Here is an 18334-nt window from a genome sequence, read left to right on the forward strand (position 1 = left end):
GACCTCAGATCAGCAAACTCCCAGGCCAGAAAAATCTCCACGGGACAGTCTGCAATGCCGGTGAACCTGAAGAAGGCCTCCGCCCTCAGGTTCCCCTTTTCTTTTTTGTATCAGGAAAAGCATGTCCTCCTCCCTCACCCCCAGGCACAACGCGGTTCTGCTTCCGAGGTGCCTACAGAGAAGGGCCACCCTGCCCCGAGCAGCAATCTTTTGGGGAAGGAGCCCGGCAGGACTGCAGCAGAGGAGCGGCAAGGCCGGGGAAGCAAGCCAGGCAGAGAAGAGTGGGCCGAACCGACGCCCAGCGGGCGGAAAGGCCGGCGGGAAAGGGCGTGCGAGGAGAAGGGCGGGGCGAACGTCCGCCCTCTCGGCTCCCCCGTTCGGGCGCCGCTCCACCTTAAGATCGGGACCCCCTTAAGGGCGGGCACTGGAGGCGCGCGCCCGGGGGCGGGGTCTTCCATGCAAATGAGGGGCGTGGGTCGACGGGGCGGAGCGGGAGGGGCGCTGACCTGACGTCAGGCCGGCGGCCCGGGCAGTTGGCTCGGCGGCGGCGAGGCGGCAGGAGCGGCGGCGGGAGCCCGGCCGCGCGGCGGGGCGCGGGGGAGCGGCGGCGGCGGAGCCGGAGCAACATGGCGCCGGTGGGCGGGGGCGGGCGCCCGGGCGGCGGGCCGGCCCGAGGGCGCCTCCTCCTGGCCGCGCTGCTGCTGCTGGTGCTGATGTGGGCGCGGGGGGCCCGGGGCCAGGGCGACCCCCAGTGGGGCGCTATCCTGGGCATGAGACTGGCGAGCTGCAACAAATCGTGTGGGATGAACCCGGAGGGCATCATCTTCGTGTCCGAGGGCAGCACGGTGAACCTGAGGCTGTACGGCCAGAGGCTGGGCTCCCTCTCCAGCAACCTGATCTCCTTCACCGAGGTGGACAACCTCGAGGCGATCCAGAACTCCACCAACTGTCCCGAGCTCACCAAGGACCTGGTCGTTCAGCAGCTGGTCAACGTGAGCCGCGGGAACACGTCCGGGATGCTGGTGGTGCTCACTAAGTTTCTCCGGAGGAGCGAGAACATGAAGTTGTATGCATTGTGTACCCGGGCCGGGGTCAATGGGCCCTGGCAGAGGTGGACCGATAAGGATTCGCTGCTCTTCATGGTGGAGGAGGCTGGGAGGTTCCTACCCCTCTGGCTGCACATCCTCCTCATTACGGTGCTGCTGGTGCTGTCGGGCATGTTTTCTGGCCTCAACCTGGGGCTTATGGCCCTGGACCCCATGGAGCTGCGTATCGTGCAGAACTGTGGCACCGAGAAGGAGAGGCGCTATGCCCGCAAGATCGAGCCCATCCGGCGCAAGGGCAACTACTTACTCTGCTCTCTGCTTCTGGGAAACGTGCTGGTCAACACCTCCCTCACCATCCTTCTAGACAACCTCATTGGGTCTGGGCTCATGGCGGTGGCCTCCTCCACCATTGGCATTGTCATCTTTGGGGAGATCGTTCCTCAGGCCTTGTGCTCCCGCCATGGCCTGGCTGTGGGTGCCAACACTATCATCCTCACCAAATTCTTTATGCTACTCACCTTCCCCCTCAGTTTCCCCATCAGCAAGCTCCTGGATTTTGTTTTGGGCCAGGAGATTCGCACCGTTTACAACCGGGAGAAGCTGATGGAGATGTTGAAGGTAACGGAACCCTATAATGATCTGGTGAAAGAGGAGCTAAACATGATCCAGGGTGCCCTGGAGCTACGGACCAAAACCGTGGAGGATATCATGACCCAGCTCCAAGACTGCTTCATGATCCGCAGCGATGCCATCCTGGACTTCAATACCATGTCGGAGATCATGGAGAGCGGCTACACCCGCATCCCTGTGTTTGAAGACGAGCAATCCAATATCGTCGATATCCTCTATGTTAAAGACTTGGCCTTCGTGGACCCCGATGACTGCACCCCCCTCAAGACCATCACCCGCTTCTATAACCACCCAGTACATTTTGTCTTCCACGACACCAAGTTGGATGCCATGCTGGAGGAGTTCAAGAAGGGTAAGGCCGGATGGAGCTCTCCCCGTTAGCTGGCTTTGGGACGCCTGTCATTTACTTGCCTGTTTTGTGTCAGCTGGCCTTACGTTTTTGGTGTGACTGTCCCTTTGCCCATCACTTCCTGTGCCTCTGAGGTGGATGGTATTTGGGGCAGTGGGATCAGTTCGTAAGCATCTGCCGCCTTGCCAGGTACTGTGCTGTGTGCGCCAGGTGAATCAGAGCTGAGACAGGCTTGTGCACTTGGAGGGATAGAGCAAGGCCTCAGGGAACTACTGAAGCAGCATGGAGTAAGGCCAATGCCTTCAAAGAGGCCACAGAGATTAGAGTGTGGGACCGCACATCTGATTGGGGTACCGTGGGGAAGGGGCTGGGGCCCTGGGAAAACCGTCACAGGGGAGGGAGCATTGAAGGAGAGCCTGAAGATGTGGGGACACCTGGTACCCGAGGCAGGGGCATCCCCACAAGGAGCAAAGGATGTGCTTTGGGCCTAGCAGGTGGTCCTGTTGAGCTGGATTGGAGCTTGGTTGAGCTGCCCGGTGGTCAGTGGGGAGAGGCTGAGTCATCTGGGGCCTTGGGGAAGAGCCTGAAGTCAGGGCGGTGCATTTGCTTGGAAGCTATTGGAAGTTTTGAGCAAGAGTGATGTTTCTGGATCTCCTAACCCACAGAAGCTGAGTTGAGAGGTCTCTGTTTGGCTCCCCACTCAGAACAGTGCCAAGTAATGCTTTCGACTATTCAGCAGAAGCAAGCAGATCAAGTTTTGGTTATTGCTCTGTCTTTTCCCAGGCGCCAAACATCAGCTTCCCTCCTGTGGTTGGCTGGAAATCCTCAGCTGGCCTTGCTGTGCCTTGTGTTTTTTTCTCACATGGGTTCTTGGCTAGTTCTCATGTAGTTAGAGAGGCACTCGGAGTTTTACTCATCAGCCCCAAAGCTCAGGGCACACACCCCTTTCCTTTACTTCCAGCAAAACTTTCCTCCCACCTTTGCTACTCAGAAGTTCTCAGTGGCAGTAAACAAGCCAATTATGGGGTAAAACCCTCCTAGGCCAAAAGGAGTGAGGAGGCAGAAAGGGAAGCTCTTTATAAAGGAATGGGGGTTGGGTGAAGGGAGCACATCTTAAATCCAGGCCTTTGCTTCCCTTCTTCATGGGGAGAGCTCCTGCCGGCTAAGGCAGCCTGCCAGCCCAGGGCTGGGAGCGACTTCTGCATTCCAGCAGGGAGCACGCTTCAGGTGCTTGTCAATCGATTATTTCACGACAGGAGGGGGGAGCCTGGAACTGGATGGGTCAGTGGTGATGGGTTGGGCTGGGATAGGTAGGAGCAGGCCTTGCCAGGTTTGCACTGAAAAGATGCTCAGGTCAGGGCTGGAGTGGGATACTTGCACCCTCCCTTTTTCAGAGTGACAGAGTGAATCTGAGCATCAGAACCAAGAAGGACTCGAGTAACAGAAGTCCAAGTGGGAGATAGCCTGGTAAGGTGGTCTCATTGCAGACAGACTGAAGGGCCATGGACATCTGGTGGTGATGGCACCATGCTGGTGGTAGCATTGCAGGTGCAGGCCCAGGAATGTGTTTCTCCCAGGTAGCAGTTGTTGGAGCAGAGCAGTGAGGATCTGTGCCCCATCCCCACCCTGCAGCCTCTTGGCCCTGAGGACTTCTCCCTTGTTGCTGGGTCAGGAACCTGGTTAGGACTCAACAGGGCAGCTTCCTGCTCACCACCTCTGTAGTCTTTGGGACTGTTGCTGGTGACACACCCAACAAGCACGTTTGCATCTTTCAGCTTGGATCTGGAGCCAACCAGTATGGATTAGCTCGGCTAGGCTTCCTAGCCCCTAATCAGTAGGGCTGAGCCCTTTTCAGGTGGGAGCTTCCTGGATCTTGGCAGGGCCATCTTTGGACTCATCTTGTAAAAAGAAGTACCACGTCAGGAAGCTGGGAAAACAGAGCTAGCATCTTTCAGGCCAGAGCTCTGATGAATGGAATTCTCCAGATGTAAATTTTAGTTCACTGGAGTCTCCTTAACAGAGGCTGGTGGTTTGAGCCTTAACCCTGGCCCTGGAGGGGTGCTGCTAATTCCATGGAAACGCAGTCATAGCCTACCCAGTGTAGCATGAAGCTGCTGAGATGTGAGTGATATGATGGTCACCCCTAATGGACACACCCTGGGGCATTATGGTTCCATCCTAACTCATTGCCACCCTGGGCTGCCCCCAGCATGGTTCTCTCAGATCTTTCCATCTGGCATTTACCATTTTAGTCTGAGGCCCTCTTGGAAGTGGCAGACACTTTATGTCTGCATCTTAAAAGATTCTCTTTACAGATCTGGTGTTTGGAAGGCTTTTTTCATAGCTAAGAAGAAGAAGTGAGTAAGGTTAACAGGGCTAGCATTGCCAGTAGCGTTGAAACAAGAGCTGGGGGCTTGCCAGGTGTCGCTGAGCATCTCCCTGAGGGTCCTTTCTATGCTTCAGTGGACTGTGCAAGTTGGGGAAGGTCCCTGACTTCTGCCAGTCTTTCAGCTCAGGGTGTAATCTTCTTTTAAGGTCATTTTATCTCCTTGCGCCTCCGCTTTGACGAGCCCCCCCCCCACCCGCCCGCCGTGGGTAGGGATCATACCTATTAGTGTTTTCACCACTCAGGGCCTGGCAAAGAGGTGGATCTTTAGTGAGTGTTAAATGAATGAATGAATGAATGAATGAATGAAAGTTGAACAACTAATGAATGCCTGGCGAGCTCTGCTGGCCTTCTTGCTGTTTCTTGAACACAACTGGGACGCTCCCACCTGAGGGCCTTTGCCCTGGCTGTTCCTTAAGGCTGGAATGTTTTTCCCCAGATGTTGTCAGCCTCACCCTCTCCCCGCCCTTGTGCCTGCTTCAGCCTCACCTTCTCAGTGCCCTATTTAAAACTATAACCTCCCATCCTCACCGACCTTCCTCGTCTCCTCTACCCTGTGCTAATTTTTCTTTTTCTCATAGCACAGATCACTTTCTTTCTTTCTTTCTTTCTTTTTTAAAGATCTTATTTATTTATTTGACAGAGATCACAAGTAGGCAGAGATGCAGGCGGGGGTGGGGCAGGAAGCATGCTCCCTGCTAAGCAGAGAGCCTGATGTGGGGCTAAATCCTAGAACCCAGGATCATTACCCGAGTAGAAGGCAGAGGCCTAACCACCAAGCTATCCAGGCGCCCCACAATTCACTTTCTGACAACTCCATAATTTACAGATTTGCTGTGCTGTTTATTGTCTGTCTCCGCCTGTTGGAATATTAAGTTCCAAAGAGCAGAGCTCCTTGTATTGTTTACTGGTGTATCCCTGGCCCCTAGAATGGTTCTTGGCCCATAGGAAGATGAAATCTCAAATAAAAGGTCACTGAATGAACATGGGATCTGTTAGGTTTGGGACAGAATTATCCCCATTCCATAGTGTTAGAATTTTGAGGAGCTGATACTCAGGGGACTTGCTCTTTCCAGTTGCACCCAGGAAGACAGGAGGGGCTCCTACAGCGACATGTGTATTAATGGCTCCTGAGAAGCCGAGTCTAGAGTCTTGAGTGTGATGCATGGTTCCCCTTTCTTGTGCCTCATTTTCTGTGAATAAGTGGTTTTTAACCATCAGGCGTATACAGAGCTTCCCTCCTGAGTGAGTCATGAAGCTGCTACTGCATACACAGTTAGAGACAGGCTCTGGGAGTCCATGCCCGCATGGGCCTGAGCCGTTCCTGGGAGACAAAGGCAGGGTTACAGCTTCCTAGCTGCTTTGTCTCCCAGCTCAAGGCATTTATCATGAATTTATGGATACATACTCTCTGTGCAAGACACGGAGCTAGGCCCCACAGGACCTAGGAGTTAGACCATCTGGTTGGCTGGAGCTGTAAAGCCACTCACTGAGAGGCTCATACCATTTGACCTTGGTCCTTGACTTAACACTTCTAGAATTGTTTGCAGCACTGGGTGTTTGTAGTTGGCTTGTCTACAGCTTGAAATTTTAGAACAGAGGCTCCCTGGGCTACTCGGGGCCTAATTGCATTTTTCCTTTACCAAAGATGCCCTCCCAGACCCTGGAGGCAGAGTAAAGAATAAACTCAACCAAGTAGAAGTCAGAAGCTCCAGTCCCACAATGAAGCCCACCTTCCAGATTTCTGCTGTACCTCCCTCCATGACATTCCTGCCCCTCTCAGGCCCTCAGCTCATCTGTAGTCATCTTATCTTTCCCCACCTACTTTATAACCATCTAGCCCCCTGTGAAGACTTGGGTTCAAACTCCACCCAGCTTGGTCTCCGATCCATGAGGTGACTGGACCTATTACTGGCCTCGTAGAAAGTTAGTGTGTTTATGTATCTAAGAGGAAAAAGCTAGAAATATTTTCGTTGAAAACTCCTCCCTTATTTCCATCTGTGCCACATCACACTTCTCCCACGTTCTTCTTTCTTCCTGAAACAACTTTATCAAGTCAAGAAAAAATAGTGCATAATTTTTGCATTCACTTTTGGTTCCTACTGTCTGACACACTTAAAGTATCTTATTTTTCTCTGTTTACTTATTCATTCATTTGTTGCAACAGACATCTAATTTTTTGAGGCCCGTGTGTCAGACACCGTGCTCACTGTTGGGAGTCAGAGAGGACTAGAACAGCCCTGTGGAAGGAACTGGCAGTCTAGCAGAGAGACAGACCTTGTAAACAAAGCTTATTGTTCCTGATTCAGGTAGGTGCAGTGGGGCCAAGGAAGGCCTAGACCCATGAGATGCTTCTGAAGTCAGGACTCGGTGTTCATTTTGGAGATGCTAGAGTTGGGGCCAGGAAGCAGTTGTGAACATCTGAGCTTTCTAGCTAGGGATTCAGGTTGATGATGTCATTTAACAGAAGCAGGGAGAGGAGGAAGCAGAGACAGTTTGGGGGGTTGGGGCGTGGATCATGGTGGTATATTATAGCGATGTGACCCTTGATTGGACTCCTCTGTGCTCATCAGAGTGTTTCCCATTTAAACGTACAACCGAATTGCCTAGATGTTTTCTTAAAACGCAGAGGTGAACTCAGTGGGTCTAGGGTGTCACCTTCTGGACCACACAGAGCAGCACCAGGGTGTGGTCCATCCAGGCAGCCGTGCAGGCGAAAGCCCCATGAGGGGCTTGGGAGTAAGTCCAGGAGCAGGGTTAAAGGTTTGAAAGCTGGCAGCACCAGCAAAGAGTTGTAGAAGCCCCGTTAAAGGGGCTCCTCGGGGAGGTGAAAAAGACCCAAGCAGGCGTGGTTTGGGGAGCCTCCTGGGGAAGCCAGATAGGATGAGGGCCAAGCACAGACTGTGGGGATGGGACAGTTAAGTCCCAAGGTGCTGGGAGAGCACAGCAGCCTTGAGTGGAGAGTGAAGGCATCCTCACACCTGACCTCCCACAGCTCCACCTGGAAACAGGCTCCAGCTGAGCTGGTGATCTGAGCTGGAGAAGCTGGCCCTGGGGCAAGTGTATCTGAGTGAGTGACAGGAGCTGCCTGCTCAGGCAGGGGTGCCAGCCGGGCAGCTGACGGAAGGCTGGACAGGCTCCTCGGAACTTTCTCTTTGTGAGGGGCTCATGGCCGTGGAGCATGGCCACCGTGGATAGGATGATGCACCTCTTCCCCCCCTAGCTCAGCCAGTGGTGGACCAGCTTCCATAGAGGAGCTAGGACCGAGAGCAGTTTCCTCAGCCTTCTATTGACAGAGCTCGTCCAAAAACTCTTCCTTGTGACCCCGGAAGTTGCTGCCGTGTGTCTAAGGCCATAGAAGACCTTAGATCATACCGAGATCACACTAGTGTCTAGTTTTCAAAAGTCTTGTATTTTAGAAATTAGAAATTAGAAAGCCCAGCTCCAGAGTTTTCCCAAACACCTCCGGTCAGGATAGGAGGTACTGAACAGATGGTTAACCTTGAAAATACTTGAGTGCACAGAAACACAAAAACACAGGATTGTTTCCCACAGGAAAAGTGGGTAAGGGGCAGGGCCTTCCAGGAAAGCAGACACCTTTCTGGTCAGTAGAAGTCAGGGAAGACACTCCAAAGGAGGTGGCATTCCAGCTGGATCTTCAAGGGCGAGTAGACATGAAGTTTTTCCACTTCTGTGTCTCTTTTTATGGGAGAACTTGGACAAGACCACAGGATAAGAAATGAGCTTCATGGTTGTTGGTACCAGCTTTGGGTAAAATTGCTTCCTCATGTGTGACTGCTTCTGTGGGTGTGAGAGTAACGGAATTCGCCAGGGGTGCCTGAGATGGCCCTGGGCTAAGTAGATGGGGGCACAGCTAGTTGGCATTTGATCCAGCCCTGTCCTCTCCTCCTCTGAGCCCCTCTGTCTGCTGTCAGGCACAGCCCTGCAACAAGGTGCTGGCCCGTCCTGTCCCTCAGGTTACCCCCTTGTCACGCTTGTGTGTCTCAAGACATCCTGTCATAAAAGGCTTTGTGGCTGCAAAAGGACTCCTGGTTCATTCCATAGACTGGAGTTTGGACTCCTGAGTCAATTCTTTTTCCATTTGTTACATGATTTTGTTTTTACTAGTGGTTATTTTGAAAGAGATATATCTCGTCGTCAGGCCTTTAAGAAAACACACAAATCTAAACAAAACAACCCATGAGGGGCGCCTGGGTGGCTCAGGGGTTAAAGCCTCTGCTTTCGGCTCAGGTCATGATCTCAGGGTCATGGGATCGAGCCCCGCATCGGGCTCTCTGCTCTGAAGGGAGCCTGCTTCCTCCTCTCTCTCTGCCTGCCTCTCTGCCTACTTGTGATCTCTCTCTCTGTCAAATATATAAATAAAATCTTTAAAAAAACAACAACAACAAAAACAACCCATGAATCTGTCACCTGGAGAGAACTATTTTTTTTTTTTTTTTAAAGATTTTATTTATTTATTTGAGAGAGAGACAGTGAGAGAGAGCATGAGCGAGGAGAAGGTCAGAGGGAGAAGCAGACTCCCCATGCAGCTGGGAGCCCGATGCGGGACTCGATCCCGGGACTCCGGGATCATGACCTGAGCCGGAGGCAGTCGTCCAACCAACTGAGCCACCCAGGCGTCCCTGGAGAGAACTATTTTTAATGTTTTGATTTATTGCAGTAACTTTTTTAGAAATTGATTCTTAAAGTTGTGTCACAAATAGCAGGATCAAAACCATTTTCTTTCTTTCTTTTTTTTTTTTTAAAGATTTTATTTATTTATTTGACAGACAGAGATCACAGGTAGGCAGAGAGGCAGTCAGAGAGAGAGGGGGAAGCAGGCTCCCCGATGAGCAGAGAGCCCGATGCGGGGCTCGATCCCAGAACCCTGAGACCATGACCTGAGCCGAAGGCAGAGGCTTTAACCCACTAAGCCACCCAGGCGCCCCTCAAAACCATTTTCATTTCACAGCTGTGTAGTTTCCAAGTAGCTGTTCATATGTATTTTCACATTGAAACCATTGTCTTCACTGCCCTGCTTTTTGGAACCCAGTTTAGATTGGTTCTTTCAGAATAAGATGAGAATCCCTTTCTATCCCTGGGCTTCTGGGGTGTCCCCAGGAGGAGGGCTGGGTAGCACTGTGTGGCTGATAAAAAGGCGAGCCCAGAGGGTTGGGGTGTGCTGCCGCCAGCCTGGTTTTTTTGTTGTTGGGTGTTTTTTGTTTGTTTGTTTCATTTTGTTTTGTTTCATTTTTAGCCGCTGGCCTGTTTTGCTGGGGGTTAAACTTGGTGTTGCTAGAGCATTCCCCAGAGGTTACAGTCTGAGTCGCTTCCATGCTGCAGGGCTGATTTACTGTGACCTGGGCAGGGTTCTTGAAAGACTGGTTTCCCTGGGCTCCCTGGAACGCCTGGTCTCTGGCCAGCAGGCAGCCAGGAGCTTTGGTTGGAAGGAGGCTCCCCCCAGCTCAGGCAGGCTTACTCCCACACACACTCATGCCTTCCCCCACCAAATACACACAAGGACAGGCTCACACATACACGCATACACACCCGCCCCCACACAGGCATGCTTAAACACACACTTCACCCCCACACACAGGTGGGCAGATTCACACACACTACCCCTGCAAGCAGGCCCTCGCATACATACCCATATACACGTACGCACACCCACACAGTCCCCTGGACTCCTGCTTTAAAATGAGTCTGGGGTTGCTTGGGTGGTGCCTTTGGCTTAGGGTCGGACTCTTGGTTTTGGCTCCGGTCATGATCTCAGGGTCCGTGGGATTGAGCCCCAGGTTGGGGTCTGCTTAGCGGGGAGTCAGCTTGGGATTCTCTCTCTCACTCTCTCCCCCTATCCGTCCTGCTTGTGTTCTTTCTCTCTAAAACAGATACATAAAATCTTAAAAATTAGTCCAGCTCTCTTCATGCTTCCCTAAGAGTAAGTTTAAAAACTGGACTAATGCTTATGCAAGTGGGTTTATTTCACGAAAGGCTCAAAATAGTTGCTGACTCGAAGTCTCTGAAAAATTTCTCTTTGGTTGGTGATTTGGCTAGTCACATTAATGACACTGTCCAGCTCAGGGGGCTGTGGTGAGGACTACATGAGGTAAGCCAATGTAGAGTGCTTAGCTCAGTGCCTGGCACCACCATTGTCCTCATACAATAAATGTTAGCCATTTTTTTTTAATTAAATTAAAATTTTTTTTAAATGTTAAATTTTTTATTTTTAATGTTAGCCTTTTAAAAAATTATTGTTATTAGTATCCATACGTGCCCCAGTTGGCGCTGATACCACTGTGGCCTGCAGTGGTTCTCATGTACCAGCTCCGGGAGCAGGCTGCCCCGTTGTCCAGGTGTGGTTCCTTTCTGGGAATTATGAAGACATTGAGGTCAAAAGAGCCCACTAGATAATTACCTGTCAATTCAGATACCATCTTATCTGGGTCCCAGTGTGTATGTTAAGGGTAACAGAAGCCAGAGCTGAAGCAAAAAAATGTATGGCAGAGAAACTTAAAACTGAGGAGATTCCCCTCATTTCCTGAATTGTTTGTTTCCTGCAAATCCGAGAAACAAGCCTGCCATCCTGATTGGCCACACATCTGCATTCTCACAGTGGGGAGCAGAATCAGAGGGTCAGGGAAGGCAGGGCAAGGGGTAGAGCCACATTTGCACTTCTCCTTGGGTGGTTTCATATCAGGACTCCCTCTTTGCTCCCGCCCGGTGTCCCTGTTAGGGAGAGAAGAGGTTAAGATGGAAGAGCAGCAGAGGGTAGAGGGGGAATCCAAGGGAGCAGAAATTCCCCAGGAGACCCAGTGTCCCGAGAAATGCCCCAGACCCAGAGCTCTGGAAAAGGCTGAGTAAGAGCAGAGAGCAGATGAAGGAAGAAGTGCCTTCATTAATGGTTAACCTTTATTGAATACTTAATTAATCCGCCAAATGCTATAGATAGGAACCGATGCTCAAGAGGCTAAGAATCTTTTCTAGAGGTGTGATGACTTAAGTGGCCGCCACAGCTGTTCTCCTCCAGAGGCCAAGCTCTTAACCCTGCTCTGTGTCGCTTTTCAGTAAGAACGTGGATATTAAGAAATGAGATGAGAAGGGACACCTGGGTGGCTCAGTTGGTTAAGCAGCTGCCTTCGGCTCAGGTCATGATCCCAGGGTCCTGGGATCGAGTCCCATATCAGGCTCCTTGCTCGGCAGAGAGCCTGCTTCTCCCTCTGCCTCTGCCTGCCTCTCTGTCTGCCTGTGCTCGCTCGCTCTCTCTCCCTCTGTCTCTGACAAATAAATAAAAAAAAAATCTTTAAAAAAAAAAAAAAAAAAAAAAAAAAAAAGAAATGAGATGAGAAGATTGGGAAATTCCAGTAATTCCAGGCTGGAAGATTTATTGTCAGTTCTAGATATATTTTTTTTTAAGTTGAGGTATAGTTGACATAGAACATGAAACTTGTTTAAGGTGTACAGCTTAATGATTCTGTATTTTCATAGATGTTTGCCACAGTAAGTCTAGTTAACTATATCCGTCACTCACGACACAGAGATACAAGGTTTCTTTTTCCTGTGATGAGAAGGAAGTTATTAATTAATTAATTAATTAAATTTAATTTAATTTGACAGAGAGGGGAAAAACCAAGCAGGGGGCGCAGCAGGGGGAGGGAGAGAAGCAGACTCCCTGTTGAGCAAGGAGCCTAGGTAGATCCCAGGACTCTGGGATCATGACCTGAGCTGAAGGCTGCTGCTTTAACCAACTGAGCCCCAGCCAGGCGCTTCTAAGATCTATTTTTCTTCCCCCGCAGTTTTCATATATAGGACATAATATTATCAACTGTAGTCACCATGTTGGGCATTACATATCCAGAACTACTTGATCTTATTATAACTGGAAATTTGTACCTTCTGACCACCTTCCCCCGTTTTACCTCCTGCCTCTGGCAACCACCTGGATTTGTTTTAGAGGTAACTTTCTTTTGAAGCAAGTAGGTAAATCATAAGTGTACGATTTGATAGTTTTTCACAGAGGAACACCCCTGTGTAACTGTCACTGAGCTCAGGAAATAGAACATTACCAACATTGTAGAAGGGTGTGTACTGTTTAGGGAACCCTCCCAGTCACTAACCCTGTACCCCCAATCATCATGGGTCAATTTTTTCCGTTTCTGAACTTTTACAAGTGAATCATCAGTATGTGTCTTTTGTGTCTGATGCCTTCTGCTTGACACAAAGGTTATGTGTTTCATCCATTGTTGTATGTAGCTGGAGTTCATTCCTTTTTGTTGCTAGATTTTATTCATGGTAGGAATAAACTGGGAAGTTGATGACATTTCAGTTGTTTCCAATTTGTAGTTGTTTAAATAAGGCCACTGCAAGTGCTCTCCTGCATGACTTTTGGTGATGTTATGTAGGCCTTTCCTTTGGGAATATCCTATAGTATAGACACAGATGAGGCAGTTTTCCAGAATGCTCTTTGCTCTTACCTGGTTATACTCCTGTCTTTACAACTCTGGTATTGTCAACTCTTTGTTTGTTTCATTTTAGCCAGTCATTTGATTATACATTTTCCTAATGACTAATTTTTTTTTCCTAATGACTTTTTTTTTTTTTGAAAGATTTTATTTATTTGAGGGAGAGAATGAGAGTGAGCCTGAAAGGGGGAATGTCAGAGGTAGCAGCAGACCCCCTGCTGAGCAGGAAGCTCCCTGAGGGACTCCATCCTGGGACTCCAGGATCATGACCTGAGCTCAAGGCAGTCACTCAACCAACTGAGCCACCCAGGCGCCCTCCCTAGTGACTAATGCTTAGTGTCCATTATGGGTTAGTGCTTTTTAGATCCTGTTTAAGATTCTTGGCCTATACACAAGTTAGGAAGCTGTTATCCTGTGTTATTTTCTAGAAGCTATATTGTTTGCCTTTCACATTTAGATCTGTAATCCTTCTGGAATTTATCTTTGTTTCTGAGGTGTTACAGTCTGATTCTTCTTTTAAATACATACACGTTATCTGTCTGGTCCAGTGCTGCTTATTGCAGACTGTCTTTCTGGGTTGAGCTGTGTATGTGTGGGTCCCTCTGGACTCTCATATTCCATTGGTCTGTTTGTCTGTCCTTGTGCCAGTACTACATTGACATACTTGCTGTAGTTTTCTAGTAGGTTTTGTTCTTTGGTAATAATGATTCTGTTCTTTGTTCTTCAAGATTATCTTGACTATCCTTTATCTTTTTTCCTGAAAATTTAATGGGATTGCATTGAACCTAGAGATCCATTTGAAGACCTTTCTTTTTTTTAAGATTTTACTTATTTATTTGACAGACAGAGATCACAAGTAGGCAGAGAGGAGGAAGCAGGCTCCCCGCTGAGCAGAGAGCCTGATGCAGGGCTCTGGGATCATGGCCTGAGTGGAAGACAAAGGCTTTAAACACTGAGCCACCCAGGTGCCTCAAGATCTGACATTTTTATAGTGATGAGTCTTCCCTTCCGTAGACATGGTTACCCCTCATTTGTTGATATCCTCTTAATTTCTTTCAACAATGTTTTGTCAGTTTCTGTACAGAAGTCTTACACATCTTTTCTTGCATGTATTCAAGGTATTTGATGATTTTTGAGAGGTGTCTTTAAAATTTCGTTTTCGAGAATGTGGGTTGCACATTGTTCTGATCCAGGTGTACTGCAGTGCTGTTCTGATGCTCACCACCCAGAGTTAGCGAGGGGAGCATGGAGTCCTTCCACATGCTCCCCTCACTTCACATACCAGTCACAAGTCCCCCCCCCCAACAGCTGGCTGTAGATTTAGTGTTCCCACGACACCTCTCAGGTTTAATGATTCACTAGAATGACCCCTAGAATTCAGAGAAGTGCTGCTACACTGAGGGCTCCAGTTTTATCTTAAAGGATACACATGGGATGAGGTCTGGAACAGTCAGCAATGCCCTCTATCCCTGGGGTTGGGGTGTGTCTGTCTCTGGGCAAGTCAGTGTGTTTACAGTGAGAAGTTCCGCTGAGCTCTGGAGGTGCAGAGGGTCATTTTTTTTTTCTTCCCCAACCTCCTCAGGTGCAGTCCAGAGCTTTTATCAGAATTTCAGTGTCTGGGCACAAATGATTAAGTTATTGGCTATGTGATTGGACTCCGTGCCTGGCTTGCTGCCTTCCCTGGATGTAGGACACCTGAAAGGTCTGACCCTCTAATGCTTGGCTTTGCTGGTGACCAACCCTGCCCTGAAGCTCTCTAGGGGCCCACCTGGAGTTGTTCATTAGGATAACAAAAGCTGCTTCTGTTTACTCAGGAAATTCCAAGGGATTTGGGGAGCCAGGGTCCAGGACCCAATTTTTTTTTTTAAGATTTTATTTATTTATTTGAGAGAGTGAGAGAGAAAGAGAGAGCACACACTAGCAAGGGGTGTAGCAAAGAGAGAGGGAGAAGCAGGCTCCCCAGTGAACAGGGAGCCCAATAAGGGACTCCACCCCAGGACCCTAGGTTTATGGCTTGAGCCAAAGGCAGACGCTTAACCAACTCAGCCACCCAGGTGCCCCAGATGTATTCTTTATAATACAGCACAAGTATGGATAATTTTTGTATAGTGAGCTTTAATCCATTGTTAAATTTACTCATTTAATCCTTGTTAAATTTACTCATTAATTCTAATAGTTTATTTTAGATTCTTTTGGATTGTTTACACACGTAATTATGTTGCCTGTGAACAATGGCAGTTTTATTTACTTATTGCTACACCTTACACATTTTATGTCTTGTTCTTGCTTAATTTCATTGGCTAGGTGGTGCCTCAGTCTAGGTTTCAGGGTAGGCTTTCCAAATTTGTCAGTAGGTATGATTTTGAATTTTACCAAATGCTTTTTAAGTAACTGTTAATGTTGAGATGTTTGAATGATTTACCTCCTTTATTTTGAATTATACCGATTGATTTTTAAATGTTCACCCGTAAACATTTATTGCATAACTGGAATAAACCTGACTTAGTCATCAGGTATGATTCTTGCCATGCATCATTGGATTTGATTTACCAATTTCTTTATTTAGAATTTTGGCATCTGTGTTCATGAGAGAGAGGTCTACAACTGTTTTTTCCAGCCATTAACCAACCAACCACGGAGGAAGACAGTACAGGATATCTCTGTTAGGGTTTTGGGTTTTGTTTTATGGCAGGAAAAATAATTGTTTGGTAGTTAAGTCCCTTTTCTCTCTTCTACTAATGGCCCAGTTGGGGTGAGGAAGTTGGAACATACCAAGCAATATTCTTGCCCTTTTCCACCTCCTCCCCTCCTTCTACTTGTAACAGCCTCAGCCCCACACCAAATGGTGCTGCAGTTTTTCTCTCTCATGTTTGGATGTGAGGTCTAGGATGATTTTTATAGTTTGTAAACATTTGGGCACAGTATGTGATTAACAATTACCAATGGGTGTTCACCAAGGTAAAAAGAAAAAACAAATGTTCTTTTCTTTTCTTTTTTTTATGATGCGGATGTGATTACTAGGGTTAGTTAAGTAGAAGGCTAGCCCCCTACCCCCAGACTTAATGTATCCTGATGTCAGTCAGCTAAGCATTTAGCAGAATTTCCTGTTACATCTTCTTGACAAACGAACATGGGACATGTGGCCTCATTAATAATGGTCCGTCTTTTATATTGAGTCTCCTGTTGGTTACCAGCTGGTTGCACAGAGCCAAAGAACAGGTGCCTCACAGGGCAGTAAGGGAGCTTTGAGTCTGTAAGCAGTTGAGCCGGGAGGTATGTTAAGAATGGGGCTCCTCCTGGCTGGGGGTGCTGGAGGGTTGGGGTGGGAGGCTAGATGGACAGGAGCCGGGATGATAGATACTCAGAGGTGCTCCTGAGCAGAGAGGACTGGTGGAAAGGAGGAAGCAGTTTGTTGTAAGGGTCCAGAGCTGAAAGGAGGCTAAGGCTGGGGACCCCCTTGGCATCTCCTGATGGGTTGCTTGCCCTTGCCCTTCTCATGCTCAGGGAGGCATTGTCAGCCAGACCAGCATCTTCTCTCCACTTCATTTTCTTTTGCTGTGCAAAATACCTCTAGTTTGTTCCTCCCAGCCTTCTGAACTGTGTCCCTGGCTGTATCTTCCAGAAGTTTCCACATCCCTGAAGACAAAGACATCAGCATTCCATCTGACCTCACTCCTTAGATAACCTAAGAAACTTAAAACCCCAAACCTGTCTTTTTTTTTTTTTTTTTAAAGATTTCATTTATTTATTTGACAGAGAGAGATCACAGGCAGGCAGAGAGGCAGGCAGAGAGAGATGAAGGGAAGCAGGCCCCCTGCTGAGCAGAGAGCCCCATGCGGGACTTGATCCCAGGATCCCGAGATCATGACCCGAGCTGAAGGCAGTGGCTCAACCCACTGAGCCACCCAGGCGCCCCCCAAACCTGTCTTTTGACCCAGTGATTTTCCTTTTAGAAATGTATCTGAAGGACACAGAGATATATCCAAATACATTCATTACAGAGATTTCCATAATGGCACAAAAAGGGTGGGCCGTAATTTAAGAGCCCAGTGAGGTTAAGAATTATTTACACATGTGTCCAATGAGGTATTATGAGGACTTTTATTTTTTAAAAATATTTTTATGACATGGAAAAACAATGCGAAGTATTTACAAATTATTTAATTTTAAAAGTATTTAATAAAAAGTTAATCTTTGGAAGTTGTCTTTGGAAGGCAGGATTATAAGTGATCTTAATGTCCTTTGTACTTTTGTTACCAATATCAGAAAAAGATATATGCATATATATACAAATTAGATGTAAAACTCATTGAAGAAAAATCAGGGAAGTTAGACGCTTGATATTAATGATCTTAAGGAATTACATATTAGATGTGGTATTGTGTTCTATTGTGGTCTGCCAGGTAAGAGTCCTTATCTTTTAGAGATACTGACCCCAAGAGCCTGTAAAATTTATAGATGTTTACAGATAAAATCTGAGATTTGCTTCAAAATAAGCCAGTGAAGTGGGTAGGAGGGAAGAGGAAACAAGATTGGCCGCAGGAGTTGGAGTTGTTAATTGTTTAAGTTCAGTGAAGGGCCCTGAGGGTGTAATTATATTATTTCCTGTACTTTTGTAGATGCTTGATATTTTCCATCATAAAAGGTTAAAAAATTAGAGACTGCTGGCTAAATGAAAAATGAAAGCCATGAAGCCCTGTCCCTGGGTGAGAGACCAGTCTTAGGGTCTCCTAACTTCTGCTTGTCAATAGCTGCACCCCCGGGGTGTTTGGTTTAAAAGGAGAGTATTAGGGGTACCTGGGTGGCTCAGTCGGTTAAACCTCTGCCTTTAGCTCAGGTGGCAGGGTCCTGGGATGGAATCCAGCATCAGGTTCTCTTTGGCAGAGAGCCAGCTTCCCCCTCTATCTCCGTTTGCCTCTCTGCTTAGTTGTGATCTCTCTCTCTGTAAATAAATAAATAAAATCTTTATTAAAACAAAACAAAACAAAAAGAAAGGTGAGTATTACTTAGGAAGCCCCTTTTCTGAATCCCAGCTTCTTCTCCCCCTCACAGTGTGATGATCCTGGACAGGACTTCCCTGAGAATCAGTTTCCTCCTGTGAGTAGTAGATGTGAGAGGGATAGTGCCTGGGCTCCCTGCCCCAGAACATGCTTACCCCCACTGTTTCATAGCTGAGGGGAGGAGGTGGGCCCTGGGGGGCACATCGGTGTAGCTCCTTTGAGAGGGGACAAAGAAGGTCTGGCCATTCAAAAATTGTATACATGTACTGTTTGTTTTACTAACACGTATGTTATAAAACAAACACAAAAACTTAAAAAAAAAAAGATTTTATTTATTTGACACAGAGAGATCACAAGTAGGCAGAGAGGCAGGCGGGGGGCGGGGGGGAGCAGGTTCCCCACTGAACAGAGAGCCCAATGCGGGGCTCAATCACCAGGACCCTGAGATCATGATGCGAGCC

At 48.2% G+C, this 18334-nt stretch overlaps 1 protein-coding gene across 3 annotated transcripts in view; it reads left to right on the forward strand.

Annotated features, from left to right (window-relative positions):
- Window positions 1-611: 611 nt before the first annotated feature.
- The window catches only part of CNNM4 (cyclin and CBS domain divalent metal cation transport mediator 4), a 37800-nt gene continuing 20077 nt past the window's right edge, over window positions 612-18334 (forward strand). For all 3 annotated transcript variants that reach the window (XR_001179478.2, XM_013056320.2, XM_004753065.3), the window contains exon 1: window positions 612-2028. Coding sequence is in view for 2 of the 3 variants with exons in the window: in XM_013056320.2 (XP_012911774.2) it covers window positions 627-2028 (1402 nt within the window). In the remaining variant the exon portion in view is untranslated. The remainder of the gene's footprint in view (window positions 2029-18334) is intronic.

Source organism: Mustela putorius, unplaced genomic scaffold (assembly GCF_011764305.1).
Source record: "Mustela putorius furo isolate JIRA1106 unplaced genomic scaffold, ASM1176430v1.1 tig00000224_pilon_pilon_pilon, whole genome shotgun sequence".
In the NCBI taxonomy this organism is placed as follows: Eukaryota; Metazoa; Chordata; class Mammalia; order Carnivora; family Mustelidae; genus Mustela; species Mustela putorius.